Source organism: Aplidium turbinatum, chromosome 4 (assembly GCF_918807975.1).
Source record: "Aplidium turbinatum chromosome 4, kaAplTurb1.1, whole genome shotgun sequence".
NCBI classification, from domain to species: domain Eukaryota; kingdom Metazoa; phylum Chordata; class Ascidiacea; order Aplousobranchia; family Polyclinidae; genus Aplidium; species Aplidium turbinatum.
This window is the reverse complement of record NC_137475.1, coordinates 3,249,086-3,261,144: the sequence shown is the minus strand read 5'-3', so window position 1 is coordinate 3,261,144 and position 12,059 is coordinate 3,249,086. Positions and strand designations below refer to the sequence as shown.

At 38.6% G+C, this 12,059-nt stretch overlaps 1 protein-coding gene across 1 annotated transcript in view; it reads left to right on the top strand.

Moving 5' to 3' along the window:
* Positions 1 to 9,306: 9,306 nt before the first annotated feature.
* LOC145768377 (uncharacterized) overlaps positions 9,307 to 12,059 on the top strand; it is a 94,862-nt gene continuing 92,109 nt past the window's right edge. Inside the window, exons 1-2 of the mRNA XM_082579861.1 lie at positions 9,307 to 9,432; positions 9,974 to 10,192. Of these exons, the coding sequence (XP_082435987.1) occupies positions 10,009 to 10,192 (184 nt within the window). The 5' untranslated portion in view covers positions 9,307 to 9,432; positions 9,974 to 10,008. The remainder of the gene's footprint in view (positions 9,433 to 9,973; positions 10,193 to 12,059) is intronic.

Below are 12,059 nucleotides of genomic sequence, written 5' to 3'. Positions count from 1 at the left end.
AACTAAATTCTGAGCCAGAACCTTGGTCAAGCGAATCTCTCCAGAGCGTAAAAAAAGCTCGCGATGACCAGACGTTTTCAGGCCGACGACGGCGCTGTTGCCGAGAGAAGCTTTGTGTTAAATAAACAAAGAATGCGCCACGCTCAGCTCAAAATATTTTGTAGTGTAGACCAGGCTTTAAAGGGTTAATGACAGATTTGAGAAAATTGGCTTTTGTATAATGCGTTTGGCAGGTAATTTTAGGCTTGGCATTTTGACATATTTTTAGCATTTTTTCAATTTTTTTAGCACTCTACATACAGTCGTTTAAAAAACTCTGTAGCAGTAGCCTATTTACAAAACATCAGGTTTGAAAAGGCAACTTTTCCCAAATCCTGTTGATGCCTTTCATAATATTGCGTTGTGGGCCAATTTTATCAACTGCATGATTACTAGTTGCGTTTTGACGTTGAAACCAGCAATATGGCAAACCGGTTTGAACTGGTTTAGACCTCATTTTGGACGGCAGTGTTTGGTTTCCAGTCCAGACTCCGGATGCTATTAAAGTGACGTCCACGACCTAACTAGCCTGATTTGACCCATGGCCTCTTGTTTACTTGTGTGTGCTATAGGCCACCGAAGGGTCCTTAATTATTTCCGAGTTGCAGCAGTACCATTTCATACGTAAGAAGCACTAAAGTAGGCCTATGTTGTAACCATGATTGCAAGCTGCGTTGCGATCAAGATCGTTTTAGAAAATTGACGTTTGACTTCAAGTTTCTACTGATCGTATTAACCCTTTAAACGCCAGAGTATTTGTATCGATAAGATTCCATAACGACCTTATGTAAGGTTTCACAAGGTAAAGCAACCAAAAGTGAATCAGTCATGCAAAGAAGGAAGGAGATGGTTACAAACTTTTAAATTACGAAATATGAAACAAAACTGAAAGCACTTGACAACTGATAACAATTCAAAGCTCCGTCATAATGAAGTAGGCTATCAGTAGGCTAGCAACATCGTTCCATATTTATCAGTATTTTTTGGCATGTAGTGAGGAGTGCCGGTCTAAGGGTATTTCTGGCCCTGTGCGGAATATGCTTTGAGGACCCCAATGACAATGATTCAATTCAGTAACGTAGCTAGGTGTTTTGAAAGGGGAGGGGGGAGTTTTGACGACCGGCGGGCGAAGCCTGACGGCGTATTTGCCGAAGGCGACATCCAGCGGCGGAGTGGGGGCCTCCTCCAAAATTTTTTGAAAAATTACTTTGAATTTAGTGCATTCTGAGAGCATGTTCAACAAAAATTTGGGTATGAATATTACTGTAAAATGGTGCTGTCCGGTGGCATAGCAATAGGATAAGATCATGTTTTATTTGGCATTTTTTGAGCAATTTTCTGAGAAAATTGCGGCCCCCTAATTTGCGGGTCCTGTGCGATCGCACGGTTTGCACACCCCAAAGACCGGCACTGTAGTGGGTAACCTATTTCGAACAGGAATAAGAATTAGCTGTTTATCAATGGCCACATAAGCACTCAGAGCATTATATGCTTCTGATTGTTTTAAATAAAATGATTCTTAATCACTGAAACGGATAAATGTCTTCGTCTGTTTTCGTTTCAGCCGTGTGTCACAAAAATCAAAGAAAAGCTGAGAGCTGAAAGTCCAAATGAGTTAATAGATCGAAGTGACTCGTGGTGTGTTCTGTAAACGTCCATCACAAACAAAAGCTGAATTAGTTTCCAAATCGTTTCCCTTGCAGTTCTGTCGATATTTGTTTCAATGAGCAACATTCTTTTTCAGAGTAGCCTACTTTCTTTAAAAAGTCACAAACTTGCTTCCATTTAATCTTTCATTAATTTTGCATCGCCTAATGAGCCTTTCCTGGTCTGTCTGATGTTGCAAGCACAAGTATAAGGAGGAGCAGGATAAGCGGCAAAGCAAACACTTCTATCTATCCTGTAACAATAAATTGTCCATGCTAGCCTATATGACGTAGACAAAAGTGTTGACTGTCTTCGTTCAAATCATTGGGCACTAATTTTGGAATTTCTTCAATGTCAGCAGTGGCATTGTCTACTTTTTATGACGACAATTTTTTAAAACCGCTATACAGTATTTTGTATACTGTAAGATTCTTGGTAGTAATTTTAATGCAATACATTTTTGGACATGGCCAGATCTGTTGCCTTAGCATTATTTTCTTTTTGCAAGGATTGTAAATTGTTTGTAACAATGCTGGAAAGCAGCACTTGATCAACTCGATGTTTATTTAATGCGCGCAGGAAAATTTTGAACGTTTTTAGGTATATTGGACTTGTTGGTTTTTATGACGTTTTTCAGAACCTTGGCTAAGCGGTGGTGCCTTTGACAAGAGACGTAAAACAATCTTGTAAACAGATATAGACATTGAATCCCCCGCTTTACATCTACTTCATCTGAATCTTAAAAATCCTGACAATAGCTGAATGTGACGTACTGTAACGTCACTTTTTAGCTACAATATGTTTTTGACTTTTCCGCAAGATAAATGGCTTTTCTGCTCAGCTTTTCAAATATCATCAAAAGAGATGATTTCAGTCAAACTTAAAAACACTGTTTTAATAGCCTTTCCTTTAATTGTATTGCACCATCGTTTCTTCGATATAAGTACTTGACCTTTGCATTTTTTCTATCTCCAGAGCAGGCTTAATGAGCAACTGAAAGTCCTCGATGTTCTTGTCATAGACCTTTTCCCATTTCTTGGGTTGGAAACCTCACTCTTCCAGGATCGTAACCCTGTTTCCAATAAACTCTTCCAAACTTCCAACAAACTACTATGGATAATGAAACGTAAATTTTGATCCGCTTTTGTTTTGTATACACTTAAAATTAAACAAAAAAAGAGCATATTTAATAATAATCGTGTTTTTATTTGCGCCCATTACGATAAAAATAATGCGACAATACACTGCGATACAACAGACGACAGGACGCAGCGAAGTGACATATATTCTTCAAGTCAGCTGCTCCCCTTATGTTGGCTTGCCGTTAAGTGTCTTTGCCGAGAGACAGCTACGTGCTCTGGAGCGGTGACGAACCCACGTCCTTTCGATCGTCGCGCAGACGTTCATCACCACTCGGCTACGCAGCCAGCAAACTTGATTGTGACTGTTTTATAGACCTCACAAATGCGGTGAGGTAAAATAGTTGGAATTTTCTAAACTAATAAACGGAGAAACTAATATACTAATGCACAGATAAAAGTTCACAGAAATTAATGAAATGCAATGATTACTTTTTTGTAAGCATAAAGGCTCCAGAATACACACAAGAAAATCATGTTTCCCACTGGAGTGAAGTTGTTGATAGCAATGCTCTTTTTAAAAGTTACACTACAAGTTGCAGGTAAGAATATCAAAGTATGTTATAACTGGTTGTTGGTAACGCACTGAAATTATTAATATTATCGCTTTTCGTCTAAGCATCTGTATCTACTCGATACTGTCTGGTTCTTTAAAATAAATTCAGGCCATAAAAAGACTAACAACGGTAGTGCAACTGTCAGCGTGTTCAAGAATGCCTAACACCGATAGCTCTACTTTTAGTGATACCTCATGAATGAAATCGTATATCAGCAACAAACCTCCAGATACATAATTTTAACACTGCTTAGGGCAGTGGTTCTTAACCTTTACTAACCTGCCGAACCCTTACGCTAATCTGCAAGCTTTCGTTGAGCCCCAAATTTTCCGTGAGTCACAAAAACAAAAAGCTACCACATTTAATAGTAATACATTCAACGAGACTCCTGTTGTTATTTTTCTGAAACCAATAGTGAGATTTGAGGCTTTGTTTCGAAAACAGCAACGCTCACTTCATTTTTGCATGCAAGCCGGTTTCGTTTTTTTGCTTTAACATCTACCAGAATAGAAAACGCATCTTCGCATAAATAAGTGGTTACGAATGGCATGAGAAATTTAAGGGCAACTTTTGTAATAAGAGGATAACTTTCAATTTGGTGGCACCAAAACGTTTGAAGATTTGTTGTGTTGAAGTTTCTCTTTTACACCTCGCTTTCTTGAAGCTCGATAATTTCATCCTAGTATGGACTGTTTGTATTTGTTGTTGTAGTATCATAAGCAAATGGTTGACGTATCCATGCTGGACATTGCGTTTGTTCAGGAAAGTACAGTAGTTTTGAAATAAATTTTGCAACTTCTGCAAATGCTCAGTAAATATTGGCTTAACCTGTTAAGTGCGTATGACGACAATTGTCGTCGGAGACAGTCGCTCTTGCTGTGCGTAAGACGACAATTGTCGTTTTCGTGATCGCAGCTATTCATGGCACTTTTAATTTCGCTTTCCTCTATTCGCTTTGTCTGGAAGGCGCAATTATGACGTGTGAAGAAACATAGATGCATTGTTTACACTACAATAACGATTGCAGCCTGACGGAAATCATTAATCCCTAAATCACTCTATTACAATATTAGGTAGCTTCTGGACTCACCTACAATATAACCACAATTGCAAGAATGAAAAGATTTCATCCTAAACGTTTTTTTTCTTTTTCTGAAATGGCTTCCTTCCAGTGTATAAAATTGGAACCGCATCATGCGCGTTCAGTCAGTGTGAAGTCATTTTGATGTAATGTTGCAAGTAGTTTTAGAAATATTTTGTTGTATTCGAAAACATATTTTGTAATACGAGGTATAAACAAAACAATAGGGTTTTTTGTTGCTGGTGGTGTTAAAACAAGCGTCAGTTTAGTGTCCTAAAAATGATTCTGTTCTGTGAACTGATAGAATTTTTTCTTCATAATAAACAACTAAGTTAGTTGAATAGTTTCACAATGGTGAAAGGTATAATCAATTGAGAGTAATGCGACTACACCCGAAAACAATAGTCCAGCCGGAGACTTCTCCGCAATAGTCGATGAAAAAATTAAAGCAATAGACGCAAAAGGAAATTGAACAAAAGCGTATTGTGCTACGTCATGGGGGTTCCCCAATATCCTAGCAAGCAATAATGCGACGAAAAATACTGCGAGTGATCAAATTAAATACGCACAGTAAGGAGAGTTTCGAAAATTTAATTACGCACTTAACGGGTTGAGCCTATGAACTTTTGCAACTTCACCATTAATTACTGTATCGGAACTACTTACTACCTCGTCCAGACGTGGAAAGTTAGCGAAGTTGTTATTATAAATCGCTGCCACCACAACTGCAATTTCGTCTGAAAAGCACCACTCAAACACATTTTTATCGCCAAACACACAGATGTTTATTTATCATCACGTAAGCCGCAATCAAGTTTCGGCTAGACCAGAGGTCACCAACTGGCGGCCCGCGGGCCGCATGCGGCCCGCCACGCTGTTATTGTGCGGCCCGCGGAAGGTATCAGCGTAAAAGTATAATCAAAATTACTTTTCTTGAACAGTTAAAGAGCATGAAGGCAAAAAATCCTTTCCGGGAAGCATAGTTTTGCTTTGCATACGATTCCACCGACCGACCAATCAGATTGTAGTTCTAAGTGGGGGTTGCTTAAAGTTATTCCAATGCGATGTCCAGCCACACTGTCCCAGTGGTTGATTAAAACGTCTGTTTTCGAAATAGTCTGTGAGTATAGGGTTGCTTATTTTAAGTTTGTAAATGTCATGTAAACACTAATGTGTGTTTCACCATTATTGTGTTTCACGAGCAGTGATCCCTTTATGCAAGTTTTTGTTGGCAAAATAGGTCGGTGTGCCAATTCAATTTATAATAAACTGTCAAAATATTATATATACAGTAACAGTATATAAATTTAAAGACTTTTTCTGATTGTATTGTGAAAATATTTAGCTTAGTAGGCTGCAAAATGTTGTTAATCAACAATTCTTGCCATGCTGATAAGCACCGCAAGTGACAGTTGTCGAACACTCAAAGAAAGACGGTTTTATAGACTCTCACAAAAAGGATGAAAAACCAACTCATTGCTTTTTTTAAAATTGTTCATGGGTTACCATGAAAACGTTTTTCCGGTGATTTCCACAAGCGTTTATTTCATGGTGCCTGGTTTCTTTCTCCCTGCCATTGAAGCCTATTTTTCGCTGACATGTTTGCAAGTCACTATTGTTGCCTGTATTGCGATGTGTCAAACATTTCCTTGTTTACTGAAACTGTTAATTGCAAGATATCTTTTGTGAAGCGAAGTGACACCAATCTTGATTGGCGATGAATATTCGCTCGCCTCGCTATAAGTGCGCAAAACAAGTGGCTTCGTGTATTAAGCATTGTTAAAGAAATCAAAAGTGTTGTTAAAGGAGCTTGGCCTGGCAGTATCGTTGTTCGACTAACTTTGTTGCTGCTGTATTTTAAGATAAATATTAACAACATGTAACGCTGAATACTGGGTACGAAGTGCGTTCTTTTCTTGAATAAGAATTAACCTACCTAAAATTTTATTAATGCGGCCCTCCACTGCTCTCCTTAGTGCCAATGTGGCCCGCATGCAAAAAGGTTGGTGACCCCTGGGCTAGACGATATTTTCCAAAAATATTTGCTGATATACCATTCAGTAGACCGTGTGTTGATGTTTCAGAGGACGTTTGCGCCGAACCCCTCAAACAGCTTTGTCGAACCCCAGGGGTTCGATCGCACCCTGGTTAAGAACCACTGGCTTAGGGATTCAAAACCCCTGAGTGTATGAATATTTCTATTGATATTACTTTATTAAAATTGTAAGCCGGAGAACTGAAAAATAAGCTAAGAGAATCATGTCTTAAATGGTTGGGTCACCCATGGGTCACTTGATAAGGAGAAATGAAGATTATATCATAAGAAGAATGAGACAGTTGGAAGTTGGTAAAAGAAAGCGAGAAAAGCCGAAAAAAAAAGAGGTTGTGTGACAGAAGATATGGAAATAGTGGGAGTAAAGGAAGAAGATGCTGCTGACAGAGTGATGTGGAAGACTGAAATATGCACCGGCGGCCCCAATTGAAGTTGGAATAAAACCTAAAAAAGAAGTCATTGTTATTAAGTTATTAAAACTGTTAGTGTTAATCTTAAACATGTTTTTTTTTCATTTCGAATATAACTTTTGAACAAATAATAATAAGAAAGCCGCCCCGATAGCTCAGTTGGTTAGCGTGTGAATTCGTGAACGAAGAAGCTTCAAGATCAAGCGGCGCTGGTACGACTGTCGGGGCGTGCGCTTGAGCAACGCATTCTAAGGACTGTTCTCCATTCAGCGGCAACAAGATTTTAACAATCAGAAACTTTACTCTGTCAATCTCGGTAACCGGCCTTGCGTCAAAAGCCTCTACAAGCATGCGAAACTATCAGGAATAACCTGTCAAGGCTTTGTCAGTCCGAGGATAAAGATTCAAAACCAAACCAAACCAAAAAAGGAAAACTTCTTTCTCATAGTTAGCACAAAAGCTGGACACTCATTAGTAGGCTACGCTATAACAAATAACTTGCCTTTTGCAAAAAGCATGCTGTAGCTATGATTTCGATTTCCTTTTAGCTTGGTGGCGTATTGGTTGGGTAACCGATTCTGAATCGGAAGACGTGGGTTCAATACCCGTAAAAATATTCAAACGCGATGTGCCAAATCGTTATTCCTGCTCGGTACTCAGCACAATAATGGATTTAGTGCAGTGACGTTCGGTGGCTTAAACCGTTGGGAAAGCAACTTGTAAATATGTTGCAGCAAGGTAGTAGGCACAAAGGGCGTAACCGTCGGGCGAAGCCCGAAGGCGTGTTATCGAAGGCAACAGTTCCAGCGGGGGGTCTGGGGGGCCTCCCCCAGAAATTTTTGAAAAACACTTCCAATTTGGTGCGCTCTGAGAGCATTTCCAAAACAAATCAAAAATAAAAATCTGTCAAATTGTGCTTCGCCTATGTCGTGATCATACATCCATTTAATGTTTAGAAGTCATGAACAATCTTAATTTTAACGTTGCAGGACCAAAATCCAGTGTTAGACATGGAATAATAGTTGTCTAAATATTTAATTCGTCATGAATGTTCATTCTGAGATATTCAGTTAGGCCTACACTACAAAAACTAACACTTAGGCCTAAACATTACAACCGCAAGCAATTTGTACAAAAAGCTGGATAAGTTTGCCTCCTGCGTATAGAAGCTTAACAAACTAAATATTGCATCAGCACCTGAACGTTCATTGGCGAAGTAACGTTACATCAACGCTGTAAAAAGGGCAAAGGCATGACTATGAAAGCTAGTAGGCTAAAGCACATGGCGAGGAGACATCAAAAAACAGCAACAATTATTTCGGCATTATGATGCTTGTGCAGTGTACCGTGACGAGAGACCATTTTGACGAGTTAGTCTAGCCGCTCTAGCGAATGTATGCATTGACGTTACTGGGAAAGCAAGACTCACCTGGTCTCACCATAACACATCTGATTGGCTAAGCAGCTGGTGACGTTTTGCAAAACGAGTGAGGATTAGATAAAACGAAGGCGTTTTTTGACATTTTTGAATCTGGGTAAGCAACTTTGATAGTTGCTTTCCTGGAGCCTCAGTGATTGTTGCTGACAGAAGCGTTTGCGTTAATTGGCATTTATAGGCAAGACATGCGGTTTGGTGAGGACTTAGACTACTCACAAGCGTTACGAGTAATTCTAGTCACGAATACAGTAATTTTCAAGTTAAAATAGGCATGATAAAAATAATAAGAAGTTAAACCTAGAATTCAATCATTATATTTTGCATAGTTTTCGCTCAGGTAAGCACTGCTTTCCTTGCTTTCCCTCACCGATCGTCACTGATTTAGTGTAATCATTACATTGTATGCTTTGTTAGCGCTGAAAGCAACGTATATCTGCAATAGATGCAACTCTATTTCAAAACTCATTAGCCTATTAGGCTATTATCTTTCACTCTGGCAGTGACATTTTTAATCAGACATGAGCTCAGCTTTTGAATATTATTGTTGCTGAGAGTATCTAAAGACCAAAAAACGTTTGAATTGATATTAAATCTTGATTTGCTTTATTGCCCAGCACACTTCCGGTAATATACTATTGTTAGATTGTAAGAGAGACGATAGTTTTATAAAAAAAATGTGTGTTTAGCATACGAAGTAGTCTGCTGTATGTGGTCAGCAGAAATATGGTTTCAAGATTTCAAAATTCGTAAATTATTTTGTTTCTATTGGTACACTTACTTCTCTTCTAAACCCACATCCATTTTAAAATTGTAGTTGATTTTACAGAATACTTCCTTTTAAAAAATAACGAAATTAAAGTAATCAATGTAAAAATGTATAAAAAAGAAATATTTGTAAGCCTACTACATTGGTATTTACAGGACAATGCAGTAGAAGAAATACAAATGCTGCTTTAAATGTCGGAAGACCGTGTGGCAGAAGGTCATGCAATCCTTTAAATGACCAATGCATTGGACAAAAAGTCTGTGTTTGTGATCATGAATGTGGCTACTCCTGCGTTGAACTAGGTAAGATGTTATAAAAGACAATATACTACTTCCATATGATCTAATAAATCTCTTCTGATCCAAAGAATCTCAGCCTGGCAAACTGTATGTGGTTGATTAATTGTGATGTGCTAGCAATGGGCTAGCGTAATAAAGTGCATGTGAGTATTACTCATCTGGAGCAGACAAATAATGATGTAGACTGCAGCTGTGTTTTAGCTTCCGGGTTATCAGCACCACGCTTATTCTGATCCCGTCTTTCGTTCAATAGCAGCTACTTGCTGCTTTAGATAAGGCGAACGTATTCTACATTGTGAAGTTCTTTTCAGTTACCACAAAGCTTTGCTCCCACCATCTCAGCGAGTATTGTGTATTGCTTTTTATGAGTTTAACCACTCGCCTAGAAAACTTAATCGAGAAATCTCTTAACACATGTCTTTTAATTTGAGCCGGTCACACCTGTAACAGATGAAATAAATACCAAGATTAAAGTAGATTGTTATTTGGCTTAGTATTGTTATCGATTGTTTTGTGATTGCATGAATACTTTGTGTCGTCACAGATCGTCACTGTCCACTACCTTCTACAATTGCAAATATGAGAGAAGTTATTGTGCGTCGGAAATCAGCTGATGGTTCACTCGCATTGGTGACTGGCACGTCTTATGTATACGACGATGTGGCTGAATACGTGTGTCAACCAGGCTACAAAAGAGCGTTTCCAGAAATGCAACATTTCTGTCATAGAAAGCGAGGCTGGACCGGAACAACTATTTGTACACGTCAGTTGTCATATTCAACTTTCACATGCTTGAAAATATGTTACTTGCTGTATGGATAAAATGTAATGTGTGGTGGAAGTCTTTTACATTGGAGAAAGGTTTTATTACCGGTACTGTTTGTTTAGTAATTAACTGTGCGGAGTAGCTCTACCTACTTATCTTTCACATGCAAAAATCACAAAGAAAAAAAAAATTATCGTCTAACTAAACAATCGTTCAATCGTTTGTAGCACTAGTTGCTACGTTCATCTGATGAAATTGAAAGTAAAATTAACAACAAACAAGATGGTTTATTGCTTCACTGACGTTTCGTGCACCATGACAATGCGCATCCTCAGAGCGAATAACATACAAAATAAAATTTCCCCAGGTTATATACTACTGTTGATAGCCTACCGATTCGAGGAAACGAAAAATGGCGTACACACAAACTTTTGGGATCATCATTGTGCAGCACTGCCGATGTCAAATCTGGCTGCAATTTAGGCAATGTCGCTTTCAGATCACACTGGAAACTATGGAGCAAGAGATCGAGAATCTCATTACAGTTGCGACTAAGATTGTACAACGCGTACTGCATCCCAATTATGATCTACAACTGTAATAGCTGGTCTGTTACCAAAGCAAGTCTTGAAAGATTGGATGTCTGTCAACGAAGACATTTATCTGTCATAACTGGTCATACTTGGCCAAACAGTCTTATCTCGAACAAAAACCTCTACAAAATATGCAACAGTGAACCATTGTCTTGCAAGATCTCCACCATGAGATGGAACATGTTTGGACACATTCTGAGACTTCACCAGGACTCACCTCCTCAGAAACCCCTTGAACTTGCAATAATTGGCAGCAAAACGTACCAAGGCCGAACCGGACGTCACCGTACCAACTTATTACAACTGCTGAGATCTGACATCAGAAAAGCTGGCCTGGGATCCCTGCTCAGCACACCACATCTTCATCGATAGCAAAAGATCGCAAAGGACAAAACAGAATGGAGATCCTATCAACCTTGTTGAAAGACTGATCGAAGCCAGCGGATGCCAAACGATTTGGCTACACTGGCGGCGGAGACAGTTACAATAATAATATACTACTGTAGTGCGATTGAAGGCAAGAAAAAATAAAACACGCAATATTTTTAAAAATTGGCCAATGATGTGTGAGCGGTTGCTTTCCACGTTAAAATTACGTAAAAACTTCCAACAAAAACATAATAATTCGAAGCAGTGACGACCAACAGAAAAAAGTGCGATTGAAGGCAAGAGAAATAGAACACAATGTTAGATTGGCTAATGATGTGCGGTTACTTTCGACGTTAAATTACGTAAAAAAACTTCCAAGAATAAACATAAATTCGAAGCACTGAAGACCACTAGAAATTCGAGACAAAATTAGATTGCAATAACGTTTCCAACTGTGTTTAAGTAGGCTTGAAGCCTGCACGTCGAGACAATGATGATTTATAAGGTTTTGGTAAAAAGTTTCCGCCGTTACGGTTGAGTACATTGCGATGTTTTGATGTAATGTTAATGAAGAAAACAACTTTTTCCCACTTTTGAATGTTGATGAAGCAACTTTCTACGGTAGTGCATTCATGCATTGATAATAATTTGTTCAATTTTCAAAAAAGCCTGCGTGTCAAGACAATAACGATTTATAAGCTTTCGGTAATAGATTTCCATCGTTCTGGTTGAGTACATTGCAAGGCTTTGATAATGTTGATAAGCAACTTTCTGGCGTGTTACGTTGATAATAATTTGTTTCAATTTTCAAATTTGTTGTATCTGACCAATAAATTCTGTGATCTTCTTTTAGCATGTGTGAACAAAGAGCTGACTTTTCATCTATACTTTTTACAACTCTA